The sequence below is a fragment of the Halichoerus grypus genome, chromosome 6 (genome assembly GCF_964656455.1).
Source record: "Halichoerus grypus chromosome 6, mHalGry1.hap1.1, whole genome shotgun sequence".
NCBI lineage: Eukaryota > Metazoa > Chordata > Mammalia > Carnivora > Phocidae > Halichoerus > Halichoerus grypus.
The window spans coordinates 38,807,764-38,823,820 of NC_135717.1; the positions used below are offsets into that span (position 1 = coordinate 38,807,764).

Sequence of the window (16,057 nt, forward strand, 5' to 3'; positions counted from 1 at the left end):
GATAGCGTCACCCATAAACTCATGCCGGTGACGCTGTCCAAATTACCCAGACTTTATTTGAAGTTCTTCCTTCGGCAGCAGCTGTTGACACTTACCATATTCTCATAGGTGCCACATCTGTGATCAGAGGGGCTTGTAAGCAGGGGGCCACAAGAGGGGACGGGGTGCTGTCTGCAATGGGTGTGGGACGGGACGGCGGTGCAATGGTGTGACGTGGACGCTGGGGGCCGGGAGAGGGGACGGGGTGCTGTCTGCGTGGGTGTGGGATGGGATGGCGGTGCAATGGTGTGACGTGGACGCTGGGGGCCGGGAGAGGGGATGGGGTGCTGTCTGTGTGGGCGTGGGGTAGCAGTGCAATGGTGTGATGTGGAAGGGGTTGGCAGCAGATGTGAAATGGCTCAGAAGCAAATGTTTATGCCCACAGATTCATGGATAAAACCAACATGGCGGAATGTTGAATGGTTGTTGAATCTAAGTGGAGGGCAGGGGCACGCTGGGTGAGGGGCAAGGTGGGCTGCTCCCTCCGGAAGCAGGGAGGGCATCCCAGGGGGGCAGCACCTAAGACGAGGGAGATGGAGGAGGAGGGCAGGGGAGGATGGCACAGGCGAACCGCGTCTTTTGCCTCGCGCGTGCTGAGCGTGTGTCCCCGGCGTCCCGCTGCTGTCCCCTCTTGGCCCGTGGGCGACACCGCGCATCCGCACAGATGCACAGGCTCTGGGCCAAGGCGGCAGGCGCGTCAGAGTGCATGTGTGGGGCTCTCTCCCCAGGAGTACATGCGCATGATGGGGCTCAGCAGCTGGCTGCACTGGAGCGCCTGGTTCCTCCTCTTCTTCTTCTTCCTCCTCGTGGCGGTCTCCTGCGTGACCCTGCTGTTCTGCGTCAAGGTGAGTGTGGCCTCGTGGAGAGCGTGCCGGTGGAGGGGACCGGAGAGCCAGAGGCGCCGCAGCACCCCGGGGCAACCCCAGCTGCGGCCCAGGGCTTCGGGGCGAGTCGGCCCCTCTCCCACCCTCACCAGCTTCGTTTGAGGCCAGAACGTTTAAGGTCTTCCTGGTTTTGTCCCCACCTCCCCCGCCGCGGCCTGCCCTGCCCATGTGACCACCGGGATGCCCTCGCAGGTGAAGAAGGACGTGGCTGTGCTCACTCACAGCGACCCCTCGCTGGTCCTGGTCTTCCTGCTGTGCTTCGCCACCTCATCCGTCTCCTTCAGCTTCATGGTCAGCACCTTCTTCAGCAAAGGTGAGCCGGCCCGCCCCAGGACCGTGGGCACCCCAGCGACCCTGGCTCAGGAAACCTGGCAGGTCCCTTCTGGGCGTCAAAGCAGCCCACAGGCTGGAAGGGGCTGTGCTCTGCACTGGCCTTTGGACTCGGTCCTCGGGGTGGTGCACACCTGAGTTGTTCCTCTCCCAGAGATCTCTTCCCTGTGTGTGCAGAGCCGTCCTAGCGTCGCTCTCCCACTTGTATAATGTCGGAGCCTCAGGGAAGGCTGCCTGAGGGTGGGCGTGTCCCCGTGGGTGGGCGTGTCTCTGCTGGTGGACATGTCCCCGCGGTGGGAGTGTCCCCGTGCGTGGGCGTGTCCCTACAAGTGGGCGTGTCCCCGTGGGCGGGCGTGTCTCTGCTGGTGGACATGTCCCCGCGGTGGCATGTCCCTGCGGGCGGGAGTGTCCCCGTGGGTGGGCGTGTCCCTGCGAGCGGGTGTGTCCCCGTGGGTGGGCGTGTCTGCGGGTGGGCGTGTCCCGCGGGCCGGTGTGTCTCTGCGAGCGGGCGTGTCTCTGCGGGTGGGCGTGTCCCGCAGGTGGGTGTGTCTCTGCGAGTGGGCGTGTCCCTCGGGCGGGCGTGTCTCTGCGAGTGGGCGTGTCCCTGTGGGTGGGCGTGTCCCGCGGGCGGGTGTGTCTGCGAGTGGGCGTGTCCCCGTGGGCGGGCGTGTTCCTGCGGGTGGACATGTCTCTGCGGGTAGGCGTGTCCCGCGGGCGGGTGTGTCTGCGAGTGGGCGTGTCCCCGTGGGTGGGCGTGTCCCACGGGCGGGTGTGTCCCCCGTGGTGGGTGTGTCCCTGAGAGTGGGCAGGCTTGTTCCCGTCTATGGGCGTGTCTCGCGGGGGGGCTTGTCCCCCGCGGTGGGTGTGTCCCGTGAGCGGGCGTATCCCCGCGGGGCTTGGACACTGTGGCCACAGGTGCGCGCTGCCCCCAGCAGAGGTGTGTTCCTCCTTCGTGTCTCTCAGCTTCTTTTCCATACTTACGGAAATCTTTGTGCTGAGTCTGTGTGACTTCCTCACGGTTGTCTTCCAGTTCCCTGGTTGTCTGTTTGACTGTGAATGTTCCAGAATGTTCTAGAATCTACCAAGACTTTATTTCTCCTACCCTATTTCTCTTTTTCGAGTATTCAGCTGATTCTTGTACACATCCACTTACTCTTGTTTCCTCATCCATTTTTGTGGGAAAACATCCCCCCCTTTTTTTTAGAAGGAAGCACTTCTTCACGTGCTCCTACATCCACGACTCCCTGATCCTGAAGTCCCGTGTTTCCTATCACGCCTCCCCTTGGAGGACTCTCTGGACATGTGGCTCATCCCCAGAATTTGAGCTCCAGCTGAGGCTTCTCTCCTGACATTCAGACTCACACACAACTTCCCTGAGATGCTCAGCGTGCATATCCACCCGAGCATGTCCATCACCACCTCTTGACCTTGTCCTCAGAAGCCCGTTCCCTGTCTCTGCTGGGAGTACCCTGTCCTTCCTGCCACTCACCAAAACACCTTGGGAATCATCCCTGACATCCTTCTCTCTCTCAAGTTCTGCACCACATCCGAGCAGAAGGGCAGCTCGAGTCCCCATCCCCGCCACCTCCACTGCCCCACCCATCAGCCGGGTTCACGTGGTGGCCTTGAGCTGTCTTCCTGCTTCTGCCCTGGCCACCCTTCAGCTCTGGACATGGCCAGTAGTGTGAGCCTCCAGAGCCTGGCACTCTTCCACTCAATCCTTCCTGTGACCGTCAGCCTCACTCAGAGGGAAAGCCAAAGGTTTTGCCGAGGCTGCAAGGCCCTGCCCAGCCCCCTTGCTCTAGGCTGGCCACACCGCCTTCTAACACTCTTGCCTCAGCCAGGTCGGAGGTTTTCAAAGTGCAGTCCATAGACTCCTGGGGACCTGCGAGTTCCTTAGGGGGATTCACAAAGTCAGAACTATTTTTATGAGAATACCCAGATGTCGTTTGCCTTTTCTACCATGTTGATGTGTGCGCTGACAGGCAAAGAAGCAATGGAAGGTAAAACCGCGGGCCCTGAGTGCCAGTCAGGACAGGCCCCAAGCTGCACTGGGCGCCATCACCGCGCATGCTCCAGCAAGCAAACAACAAACGAAAAGTGTTGATTTCACTCAGAAGTCTCCTTGATGAGCAGCAAAATTTATTAATTTTATTAAACTTTGACTCTTAAGTATACTTTTTAAACATTCCGTGGGATGAAATGGGATGTTCGCATAAAGTGCTTGTTGCATGCTCAAGGGTGATGATTGTCTTGAGGAAAAGCTTGTGGGTGGCGGCCTGAGTTGTCAGCTAAACGAGCCCCTTCCTTCCTTCCTTCCTTCCTTCCTTCCTTCCTTCCTGGAACACCATTTTTGCTCAAAAGAACCACCCCCGGACTATAATTACTCAGGTCACCTGGGTGTTTGGCAGGCATTTTTCTCAAATTTGCGGTGTCTTTTAAGGAGAACAACTGACAGCATCTGACAGCTTTCAAGTGAAAAATAGGATTTTACGAACTTGAAGCTGACACCCAGAGCTTGATGGCGTCCTGGCACTTAGCCTCTTAGGAGACTGGCGATCGTTAATCAGCCAATGTGATTTTTCTGTATGTTGTACAATAAAACATGTCCACACTTGGAAGATCTGTGTAGCTCAACAAACAGTACGTTCCGCACGACCGACGCATCACATTACGAAATCATGCCCGAGGAATAACCCCTCCAAAGTGCAAGGCAGACCAGCAGATTCTCACATAACCGAGCGTGAGAGGCTCATCGGTCAGTCTGGGTCCACATGGCAGCCGACCTTTGAGACGAGCGGCTATGGAGTAGTACTTGAGTGACTCTGTATCTAGGAAGAAGAGCCGCAAGTATCTGAGAAGGCTGTCCACACACCCTCCCTTGTCCAGCTGCCAGCCTGTGTGAAGCTGGTTCTCTTCAGGGGCTTCGTCCCCAACAGCGTAGTATGACAGGGTGACCGCAGAACAGCCGTAATCCCTTAAATCGGACGCTGCAGAGGCTTGTAGATATGGAACACAATGCCACTTTCCTCGCTCAATTGTGGGAAATACAGCTGACTTTCATGACAATACTTATGTTCAGTTTTAGTGGGTTTGTTATCGTTCTGAAAAATCTTTAAATTTTCTTAGTACTAGTTCGCAATCCCGCAAGAACTGGTATGCGTATACATGCGTCCATGACCCACACGAGCACACGTTCTCTGATGTCCTCAATCACTTTTAAGACCATAGAGGGGTCTTACGACCAGAGCATCTGAGGGCCGCCAGCGCAGACTGCAGCCATGCCGTTCTCCCCGTGACTCACCCATCGCGCCTTTCCCACATGTTACCTTCCCGTCACAGATGTCCTTGGCCCACTGGCTACCGTCGCTGCCCCAGCCCAGGGGACGCCTGGTCCCCATCTGTGCCTTGCTGCTCTGCACAGGGCTGTCCCCACCCAGCACACTCCGCTCTGCTCCGTTACTCTCTGTGTCCCCAGTGGGTTACAAGCTCTGGGAGGGGAGGGGCTCGTGTATGTGGTTGTGGCAGGTTCCCCGGTGCCCGGCACAGGGCCTGTCTGTGGAACGGATGAGTGAATGACAGGGGATGGACCAGGTGAGAAGCAGGGCTGGGCTGGGCCGTGTCCACTGTGCAACGTCAGGGTGAAGTCTGCAGGAGAGGGCTGGGGACATCTGTGTGTGGGTCCCTGGGATGGGGAGGGCGTGCGGCCCCAAGTGGGGTCACGGTCCCTGCAGAACATGCACCCTGACAAGAGGAGAGGCCGCGGGCCGAGCCTGGGGTCCCCCAGCCCTGGCGCCCGCATCCCCGCACGCAATGGCCGATGCCAGGCGGGGTGGGCAGCCCAGGCTCTCCCCTGCATTCAACACACTTGTCTTCTCTCCATCCGTAGCCAACATGGCAGCCGCCATAGGGGGCTTCCTCTACTTCTTCACCTACATCCCGTACTTCTTCGTTGCTCCCCGATACAACTGGATGACTCTCAGCCAGAAGCTGCTCTCCTGTCTCCTGTCCAATGTTGCCATGGCGATGGGAGCCCAGCTCATAGGAAAATTTGAAGCGAAAGGTGAGTCTCTTCCTTCTGACGAGCGGCCCTTGCCAACTGAGTTACTAAGAGAGTGTGCTCAGGGCCGCCTCCAGCACGCGGCTCCAGCTCCGAGCAGGACAGCTCAGCAAGCGGGGCAGGGGACGGCAGGTGCTCCGCGGTGGGGAGGTTCTCGCCCGGGCAGGAGCCCCGGGGGAGGCGGGCCAGACCCGGACGCTCAGAGGACAGAGCGCTAACATGCCCAGTGCGGCGATGGCCACCACTCGCCCGGAGCTCCTGCCCGGGAGCAGCTGGGGCTGTGAGAGAGCAGACCTCTGAGCTTCTCCCTGCGCCTGGGGTGCTCAGAATAGCGAGGCCCTGGCCTCAGAGTCTGTGGGTGGTGACCAGCCCCCAGTTCTTGGTCAGGTGGCAGAACAGGCGCCTCCCCGCGCAGTGAGTGGGGATGAGAGAGAAACAAGTCACAAGCCAGAACTGTTTTTGTGATTTTCGTGTAAACATCACAGGGGTTGAATAAAACACCTCTTTGGGCACAGGGGCCGCCTGCTTGGGTTTCAAGGGTGGGGTCCAGCCTGCTCCTCTCAAAGTTGGAGAGGCCCCCGTTTACCCTTAGAGCCCACCTGCTGGGGGGTGTCCTCCCGGGAGGACCTTGGAGGGGCGGAGGGGGCTGTCGCCGCCAAGAGGAGGCAGGAGGGTGAGCGTGAGCTTCTGCGTGGCTGTGGCGTTGTGCTGGCCTCTCCCGTCTGGGGACGGACCTGTGCGTCTGCGGGCGCTGGGCCCTGTGCTGCCCAGCTTCTCTGTCTTGGGCTTCGTGGTCTCGTGGTCTCGTGGTCTCGTGTCTCATGGTCCTGGCTGTTGTGGTTTTCTAGCGTGGGTCTGTGGGAGGAGGGAGGCCACGGATCATCCGTGTGGCCTTAGTTTTCATTAGAGTTGTTTTCTTCCGTGGCGGTGTCTTCTCGTGCTTCGGCCTTTAAACGTCTGTGTTTCTGTGTTTAACCGTGTGTGGTAAATGTAGACTTTTTCAATGCACTGCCCCTTCCAGGGTTCAAATACTTTCTTAAAAGCCATTAACTAAGAAGAACCTAACTGTAGAGCAACTCTTGGTTTTCAAAGTTCTACACCAATTTTACTTAAAACAAACTTCTGGTTGCTTGAAAGTGACCAAAACCAGAGCACAGCCACTTGGAGCCGACAGAGGGTAGTCGGCCATGCGGAGGCTGCGGGCACCGTTTGGGCTGTGGTGTTTTAAACCAGACGGAAGGCAAGACCTGTGGGCACCACAAGTCGAGCTTTATATATGTCTCAAGTGCTTCTATTTTTTGAAAAGACTTGTACTAAACATACACTATTCATGTGGGCCTTCCCTGAATCATACACATGTATCTGTGTATTTGCGCGTGTGCACCTGTGGATGGTGCGTGTGCATACATGTACCATGTACGTGGACACACATGGATGAGCATGGAGGTTGTGCTCTGTCTTCCAGGTGTAGGTGTCCAGTGGCGAGACCTCCTGAGTCCCGTCAACGTGGACGACGACTTCTCCTTCGGGCAAGTGCTGGGCATGCTGCTACTGGACTCTGTCCTCTACGGCCTGGTGACCTGGTACGTGGAGGCCGTGCTCCCAGGGCAGTTCGGAGTGCCCCAGCCCTGGTACTTCTTCGTCATGGTGAGTTCCGCACGCTGGCTGCCTGTGTTGGGCAGCCCTCCGCACACACCCGGGCCCCTCCAGTCCCTGGCACATGACCCAGCCCCATGTGCGGTCAGTGAGCCGTGTGTCCCCAAGGCCCTGAGACCCTCCACTGGCCGAGATGAGCCCTGCACTCCAGGGTCTGCGAGATCCCACCACCAGAGATGAACCAGGCTGACCCTGTGCTATGTAGCCCTTTGGACTGTTTTTCTATGCACATACATATCACATACACGTGCTTGTGTTTATAGAAAGGGGATCATGCTGGAAAGATGCCTGAAACTTGTTTTTTTTTAACCTGGCTTAGCTATCTTAAATATAAACGTGTGGATCTGTTTATAAACATACTTTTAGATTTTTACATATACACATTTGTAAGTTTTGTTTTACTTCCCTGGATTATGTTGTCTGCACTCTGGGTAAGCCTGCCAGGGACCAAGTGCCCAGACGGCAGGTCAGGAAGGGGCTCCGAGCCTCCCCAGGATAGAGGAGGGAGGAGACACGTTCCCCCGGGCGGAGGGCTGTGTGCTGCGTGTATTCAGCGTGTCAGTAAACATGTTGCCGTTCATCACACACAAAATGAACCGACACGGGTTGGTTACTTGAGACCCGTCTGATTTCCATCCTAGCCCTCGTACTGGTGCGGGCACCCGCGGACGGTTTTGGGAAAAGAAGAGGAAGACGATGACCCAGAGAAAGCGCTCAGAACGGAGTACTTTGAGGCTGAGCCGGAGGACCTGGTGGCCGGGATCAAGATCAAGCATGTGACCAAGGTGCCATACCCCGTGGGCTGGGCGGGTGTGGGGACCTTGTGAGCCACAAGGCGTGACACATGCCACCTTCCCCAGGGCTCTCTCCAAGCCAGGTCCCGGTCCCATGGCTGCCCTCTGACCAGCTGTCTGGGCACCAACCACTCCCCAGGCTCCATCCCCAGGGCCTGGGGGACTCAGGCTTGAGTCAGCACCACCTGGACTTAACCTCCCATCAGCTTTGCAGCAAACACTTGCTGTGCTCACTGCACGGGGACAGATGTCAGGGACGGATGTCGGGGACCTGCCCGGTGGGGGTGGGGGGAGCGGTGGGGAGCAGCATGGCCTCCAGTCAGCCTCTGCCCGAAACTTCCCACCTCTGCACTGACTGGTGGTGCTGGGCATGGGCTCTCAAGCCCCTCTGGGTGGGCATTCCAGAGGGCATTCTGGAGGCAGTCGGGGGTGGGGCCTGCAGTCCAGGGCGCCCTCTGCCTTTGCTGCAGGTGTTCAGAGTGGGGAACAAGGGCAAGGCGGCCGTCAGAGATTTGAACCTGAACCTGTACGAGGGGCAGATCACGGTGCTACTGGGCCACAACGGCGCAGGGAAGACCACCACCCTCTCCATGCTCACAGGTGAGGGGCCGTGACCTGTGCTCTGGCAGCCCCGCCACAGGCCCGCTCACCCACTGAGGCGGGACCAGGCTCGCCCGCAAACTCACAGCCAGGGTGCTCGGTAGAATGAAGCAAAGCCGCGTGAATAGGACCTGGGCCACCCTCACGCCGAGCAGAGGGTGTCTGTGCTGAACTCACACCTCCGGGTCCTCTGCTTGGCCCTAGGTCTCTTTCCCCCGACGAGCGGACGGGCGTATATCAATGGGTACGAGATTTCACAAGACATGGTTCAGATCCGTAAGAGCCTGGGCCTCTGCCCACAGCACGATGTGCTGTTTGACAACCTGACCGTCGCAGAACACCTGTATTTCTACGCACAGGTGAGCCGGCAGCTCAGCGGACTCAGGTCGCATGCTGGTTCTGTGGCCTGTGTGCTTGCACCCCAGGGCGTGAGCCCTCAGCCCCCCAGCAAACAGAGCGCACTCTGAGCAGCCTTCGCGGATCTGCACTGGGAGGCGGGGAGGGACGTCAGGGCACCAGGTGCGGCTCACGGAGAGAAGGGGATGACACCGAGGCCAGGCTCCTCGAGGACTGGACGGGCCAGCCTCCCAGCGGGAGCCCCTGCCGGACCTCTCCGTCCCCTGCTGTTGCAGCTGAAGGGCTTGTCCCGTCAGAAGTGCCCTGAAGAAGTCCAGCGGATGCTGCACGTCCTCGGTCTGGAGGACAAGCAGGACTCCCTGAGCCGGTTCCTGAGCGGGGGCATGAAGCGCAAGCTCTCCATCGGCATCGCCCTCATAGCGGGCTCCAAGGTAGGTGGGCGGGAGGCTCCAGGACAGGGCCCCGTGCACGCAGATGGCCGCTCGGGACGGCCGCACGGAGGCGTCGGGCTCCAGGCCCCACGCGGCACGGGCTGGCTGCGGCCCCCGGACGCCTGCAGAGCAGCCTGGCCAGGGCGGGACGGCCACGTCTTCACCAACTGGAGCCTCACGGGGCCTCCCGCACAGCCAGCCCGGGCCCGCCACGCGGCCCTGCCACCACCCCCAGCGGCCACTGCTCTGCCTGCAGGTGCTGATGCTGGACGAGCCCACCTCGGGCATGGACGCCATCTCTAGGAGGGCCATCTGGGACCTCCTGCAGCAGCACAAGAGTGACCGCACCGTGCTGCTGACCACGCACTTCATGGACGAGGCTGACCTGCTGGGGGACCGCGTGGCCATCATGGCCAAGGGAGAGCTGCAGTGCTGCGGGTCCTCGCTGTTCCTCAAGCAGAAGTATGGTGAGCGACGCGGGCGGGTGGGCAGGCGGCAGGGCAGGACTGCCTCCCTTCCCCACAGGGCCCTGTCCCTGGCCTGGAGGGTCCCTGAGGCTAGGAGAGGGGCCGTGATAGGAGCAGGGAGCAAAGGAGCAGACAGTCTCGAGTTGGTTAGGACGGCGTCCAGCTGTGGCCAGGGAAGAGAAGAGCAGCCAGCACCAGCTGAGGCCACGGAGACCAGCGGTGCCCTCGGAGAGACCACACTCGGTAGCGTAGAGGCTCTCAAGCCGGTGGCCCGTGGCACAGTCCAGGACCAGTGGTGGTGCATGGTTTGCCACGTGAGCGTGGCTTCCTTTCTCGAGGGCAGCTCATGGTCTGACAAAGTCTAGCGTGGTGGGTCCACCCAGGTCCCGCCCACAGGGGAAGCACAGACAGAAGCCGAGCTGCCCTCCTCAGACGCCCTGGGAGGTGCATGCCTCGTTCCCACAGCTTCCCCCTCAGGCTGGAGGGAGGCTGGAGAGGGCGGCCGGCATCCCCAGGGCTCCCTTGTGGAGAAGGCAGGGAGCATGCGTCTCGGGGACAGTTCCTGCTGCAGCCTCTGAGACTTGGAGTCTGGAGTCCAGAGTCCTGCTTGGGCCTTGTGTCCTTACCATGCAGCAGACCCCCCTCCCCCCCACCAAGTCCTCCGGCATCTCTGCCCAGCAGCGGACAGGGAGGCCAGGCCCGCAGGACGGCGGGCCCCCAGGGGCTCCGAGGTGCATTCCCGCAGCTCTCCGGCCCCTTCCCCACGAGCCTGCCCTCATCAGGAGCCCGGGGCCAGGGGAGACAGCCTCTGCGGGAGATGGCATCACATGGGGCTCCTCACTGTTCAGGTGCAGGTTACCACATGACGCTGGTGAAGGAGCCTCACTGCGACCCCGAGGCCATCTCCCGGCTGGTGCAGCACCATGTTCCCAGTGCCACGCTGGAGAGCAGAGCTGGCTCAGAGCTGTCCTTCATCCTCCCCAAGGAGAGCACGCACAGGTGCGCATCCCGGGGCTGCACAGGCACACGCCAGAGGAGGGGGCTCCATGGTCCTCAGGGGCTCCAGGCTTAGAGGACCCACCTTGTCCCTATTGGGCTCAGCCAGCGGGCCTGTGACAGCACAGGGTGAACCAGCTTGCTGGGCCCGGCAGGCAGGCCTCCCGGGGCCGCAGAGCCGGCAGACCTTCCTGTACCTGGAGGGAAAGTGTCTGCGGCCCCCAGCCCTGGGTCAGGCCTGCACGGCAGCTGCTCCGAGTTCCTGTGGGATCCTGCATTTGTGTCTCTTCCTGGTGTCGGGCTTGGAGTCCTGCAGACCCCTGGTGTGGGGGGTAACAACCAAACTCTCGATTCACATTCAGAAACTGCGGGTGTAAATCTGGAAAGTACATTTAATCTTTCGAAGAGCCCAATTGACTGGTGTGGTTTTAATAAATTCATAGGGTTCCCCGACCCAGTCACGCCGTGACTTCATCAACATCTGTGCTGTGACCACGCGCTCATGGTTTTCCCCCCAAAATATGCTAGTGAACCTTCTAGAAAACTCTCTGTCTGAACCTCCAGTGACCCCCCCCCCCTTTAGAATAGAGTCCCAATAGCAGGGTAAATGGTACCAAGTTCCCTCCTAGAAAGGAGGTGTGTTTGACTTCCCCGTCAGCAGGATGGCAGAGACACCGTTTTACCCCATGGCTGCCAGCCTCCAGTAAAGTTTTCTTAAACATCTGTGTATCCAGTGGGTGAAGTGGCATTTTGCGTTTTTCCGTTCCTGCCAGCAGGAGGTGGAGCCTGGCCGCTGTGCGTGCTCTGGACAGTGTGCGTTCGTGTCCCTTGCTCGTTTGTCCATCAGAGTGTTTTATATCTTAGTATCAGCCATTTTTTGCTGCGGTTTTTTTTCCAGTTGGTCATTGACTAATTTTGTGGGATTTGTTTCCCACGCGGATACTTTACGTGTAATGGGTCATACCGTTTACTTTGGGATTTTTTCCTATGAAGCGCTACCCCAGAGTCAGATGAATATACACCAGTTTGTTTAGGTTTGTTCTGTGATTTCATGTGGACGAATACTATGGAATGCCCCACAGGCCCAAGTACTCAGGGCAGAAGGTCCCGTTGGGACAGAAAAGGGGGAAACCAAGCCCAACCTCAGGGTTTCTTTGCAGTGGCTTTTCAAGGACGGAGGTCCCTTTGCTCCCCCAGACTGCCCGGAGAAACAGGCTGCCTCAAAAGTCACTGAGACGCGGCTCTTCACTCGGGGTCTTGTTTCCAGGTTCGAAAGTCTGTTCGCTAAGCTGGAGAAGCAGCAGAAGGAGCTGGGGATTGCCAGCTTCGGGGCCTCGGTCACCACCATGGAGGAGGTCTTCCTCCGGTCAGTAGATGCGCGTTTCCAACAGTCTGGGCGCACGTGCCTGTTTAACATGAGACAGTGAGGCAGCCCCTCACCCCACACCCCCCGAGGGCAGCCGGATAGCCGGCTGCAGGCAGGGCCCCACGAGCCCCACAGCGTTCACCAGGCAGAGGGCCACTGAGCTCAGGTCTCTGGAAACTTCTGCCCCTCCCTCATGGGGAGTGTGCAGGCGTCCCGGGGGCCCCTTCCCGGAGCAGGTGTCTGTCCGTGATGAAGGTGGGGGCTGGACAGGCAGACCCCCAGAACTGCGGGCACACAGCGGGGCAGGGACAACAAACGTGTTTACCAGACTTGTCTTGAGTGCTTATTTGGCAGACAGAGTGCTAAGAACTAGAAGTACAAAACTGGTGCGAGGTAAAGGTCTGTGCTTGAGGATCCGGGGTCCTAGGAGAGGCAACAGAGTGGCCGGCCTCCCTGCCTACACTCCCCACACATACCCGGCCCGTCTCCCAGGGAGGTCCTCATGGGCAGGGCCTTGTCTGGATGTCTCTGCCGGACTCCACTTGGCTGCGGTGCCTGGAGTCTGGGGCATCTATGGATGAGTGAGTGAGGAAATGAACCACCTGCCAGCTGGCAAAGCCAATGGTGTGCTCTTCCTCCCAGTGGGACGGCGTCCGCGAGGAGCCGAGCGCTGACCAGCCTCTTGTGTCTCGGCGCAGGGTCGGCAAGCTGGTGGACACAAGCATGGACATCCAAGCCATCCAGCTCCCTGCCCTGCAGTACCAGCACGAGAGGCGGGCGAGCGACTGGGCCGTGGACAGCCACCTGTGTGGGGCCATGGACCCGACCAACGGCGTGGGCTCCCTGATCGAGGACGAGTGCACCACTGCCAAGCTCAACACTGGGGTGAGCGCAGAGGGCTGGGGGGCCCCTGAACCCCACCTGTTGGCATCCACGGGGGCCGACGAGGGCTTGCGGAGGCTCAGCTCCCTGGGAAGAAGGTAGATTGCAGGTCACGCAGTCATGGCAGGGAGAAGGAAAACCCGGAGCATTTTTTTTTTTTTTAAAGATTTTATTTATTTATTCATAAGAGACAGAGAGAGAGAGGGAGAGGGAGAAGCAGGCTCCCCGCTGAGCAGGGAGCCCGATGCGGGGCTCGATCCCAGAACCCTGGGATCATGACCTGAGCTGAAGGCAGACGCTTAACCATCTGAGCCGCCCAGGTGCCCAACCCGGAGCATTTTAATCGGCAACTGTCATTTCCTCTTGTTGTCACTGGGCCGCTCATGAATGATTGAACGTTGCACATGATGCTCACGGTGCTCCGTGTACCGAGGGCTAGCCGTAGGCCTCGTGCTCGCTCAGTGAGGTAGAGGGCAGCATAGGCCCCAATTTGCAGACAGAACACGGGGGGCCTGGGCCCAGGGGCACAGCCGGCGTGTGGCCGAGCAGGCCTCTGACCCTCTGACCCCGGCGCCCGCGCTGGGAGGACAGCAAAGGGCAGCCCTCTGCTCCCATGTGAGCGCAGGCTGGGTCCTCCCACTAGGATCAGGGGAAGGGCAGAGGCTTGGCTCCCCTGTGGAACCGCAGCTGGTCCCCCAGCACCTGGCGCCCGCCTGGCCTCCACAGCGGTGAGACCACCGCCCCCAAGGCCACGTCATGTTACTGAAGGAGTTTTGCAAGCAGCCCTAGGGCCTTGGGGCGCGTGTCAGCCCGAGGCCCCAGGCTTGCATTTGGACCGGCTGCTGCTGCTTCTGGGTGGGGGTCCCACGCTGGCCTGCGTGGCAGCCGTGGCAGCCGTGGCAGCTCGTCCCCTCTGCCACAGCTCGCCCTCCACTGCCAGCAGTTCTGGGCCATGTTCCTGAAGAAGGCCACGTACAGCTTGCGCGAGTGGAAGATGGTGGTGGCCCAGGTCCTGGTCCCGCTGACGTGCGTCACCCTGGCCCTCCTGGCCATCAACTACTCCTCAGAGACCTTCGACGACCCCAGGCTGGAGCTGACCCTGGGCGCGTACGGCCGAACCGTTGTGCCCTTCGCCGTTCCGGGGGCCTCCCGGCTGGACCAGCTGCTGGCAGAGCGTCTGAAAGACATGCTGCAGGCTGAGGGCCAGGAGCCGCGGGAGGTGCTGGGTAAGGGGTGGCCGCGGGGCTCGGGCCGAGTCGTCCGAGCCCGGCTGCTCAGCCCAGACGCCATGGGCATCCGGGCCGGTTGGTTCCTTGCGGTCCCGTGCACCGTGGCATGTTCAGAAGCACCCCCCTTCCCTGGTTCCGTCACGACATCCAAAAACGCCTCCAGACGTTGCCACTGGGGGAGAAGGCCATCGCCTGAGTCAGAGGGAGACATGGGGCAGCGTCTAGGGCTAAGGTTTGCCCGGGTGGCCGTGGACCAAGGTTGTCTGTTTTGGGGCCGTTGTAGGTGAAATGCGAAACCTCCATGGCCTTTGTTTGCCGGGCTGGTCACAACGTGCACTGAGGGGACTCAGCGCTTTCTTCCATCACATCAAACCCGAACCATCCACATCCCTGGCGGTGGCAGCCAGACACTGCCCTGGGCTGAGAGTAGGCCTCGCGCTCGGGTTAAAAGGGTCGTGTGGGAAGGCTGGCTCGGTTCACCGCTCCCCTCCCACGTCCCGGCCGGTACACTGGGTTGCCAGCAGATCTTGGCAGGAATCAGGTTCTTGTTTAGGAAAAGGCTGAATGCCCCTGGCACAGGCCAGCCCTGCAGTGGGCACTGCTGCTGGGGAGGAACGTGAGCAGCCCTGCCCACCACCGTCACCAGGTTAGCCCCGCTGAGACCGCAGTGGGCGCTCTTGTCACCTCTGTGCCCCCCAGCCTTGTTCGCTGGCTGCCACCCAGCCTGGCCCCAGGAATTTGGGGCTCTCATGGCACACGGTGGCTCTGGGGCATTCGGGACATAGCCTCAGATGCCCCTGGCCTGAGTCCTTCTGGACGGCCGAAATGTCCATTCCCTCGTCAAGCATGCGAGCCCATGGTTTTGACCACCTCGCTGTGTGGTCTTGTTACACTGTATTTAAGGACATCTGATTCTTTTCCTTGTGTAATGACAGCTGTGGCAGGCCGGGGCGGACGGAGCCTTTGTAACTATTGAAGTTAGGGCTCACAGACATGTCCCTGTCCCCTCACTGACCCTGGGTCCCGTAGGGCAGGTGTCCTTGTTGGACCCATTTACAGCTGAGCGAGAGGCAGGGCTGGGGCAGCGAGGGTGTAAGCGGGTGCGTGTGATGCTGGACCATGCAGCCAGCAGCGAGCATAGGGCAGACCCCGGCACCCCTGGTCAGACCCCCTTCTCTCCAGGCGTCTGCCAGGGAGCCAAGTGAGAGCCAGCAGGACTGTCCAGAACCCGAATGCCCGGTCCAAGACCTGAAGTGGGAGTTGGCTGGGGTTCTTCCGGGTGACGAGGGAATGCTCCTCCTCCCTGCACCCCCCTCCCCCAGGCCACGCTTTTTTTTAAAGATTTTATTCATTTATTTGAGAGAGAGAGCACGCGCACGCACAGAAGGAGAGGTAGAGAGAGAAGCAGACTCCCCGCCGAGCAGGGAGCCCAATGTGGGGCTCAATCTGGGGACCCCGGGATCATGACCTGAGCCGAAGGCAGACGCTTAAGTGACTGAGCCACCCAGGCGTCCCAGGCCATTCTTTTGAAAAACCATTTTATTTTTTTCTGAAAAGGTACTTATTCATTCCATAGAAACTGGAACACCAGAAAAACAGGCAGAGGTCCTGTCTAATTGCCCCGCCAACAAGGGCGGCCCCTCCCTGTCCCCTGGCCGCCCCTCCCTGCATCTGCTGGCCCACCCAGCGCCCATCAGCTGAGACAGCTCTGCCTTCTTCTGAGCAGCCTCCTCCCTGCCATGCCGGCCCTGGTCCACGGCTGCTCCTTTAGTGTCCCCCCCCCAGGGGGCATTTGTGGGGCACAAGGAGGAGCTTGCTCCGCCCACATGGCCTCCTGTGGCTACGGTGTGCCTGCTCACCGGAGTCCTGCAGCCTCAGGCCCTGCTGCTCCCATGACGTGGCTCCTCGGCCCGTGTCCTTCCTGCGGTTCCTCCAGAGCCTCAGGCACACACCCCAGGGGGCTGTC

At 60.0% G+C, this 16,057-nt stretch overlaps 1 protein-coding gene across 4 annotated transcripts in view; it reads left to right on the forward strand.

Annotated features, from left to right (window-relative positions):
- ABCA3 (ATP binding cassette subfamily A member 3) overlaps positions 1-16,057 on the forward strand; it is a 41,088-nt gene that overhangs the window by 14,523 nt on the left and 10,508 nt on the right. For all 4 annotated transcript variants that reach the window (XM_078074950.1, XM_036083212.2, XM_036083213.2 and 1 more), the window contains exons 9-21: positions 768-884; positions 1,116-1,236; positions 5,143-5,316; positions 6,779-6,960; positions 7,611-7,754; positions 8,234-8,363; positions 8,568-8,722; positions 8,996-9,151; positions 9,408-9,618; positions 10,467-10,617; positions 11,882-11,980; positions 12,679-12,865; positions 13,785-14,088. In XM_078074950.1, the coding sequence (XP_077931076.1) occupies positions 768-884; positions 1,116-1,236; positions 5,143-5,316; positions 6,779-6,960; positions 7,611-7,754; positions 8,234-8,363; positions 8,568-8,722; positions 8,996-9,151; positions 9,408-9,618; positions 10,467-10,617; positions 11,882-11,980; positions 12,679-12,865; positions 13,785-14,088 (2,131 nt within the window). The remainder of the gene's footprint in view (positions 1-767; positions 885-1,115; positions 1,237-5,142; positions 5,317-6,778; positions 6,961-7,610; positions 7,755-8,233; positions 8,364-8,567; positions 8,723-8,995; positions 9,152-9,407; positions 9,619-10,466; positions 10,618-11,881; positions 11,981-12,678; positions 12,866-13,784; positions 14,089-16,057) is intronic.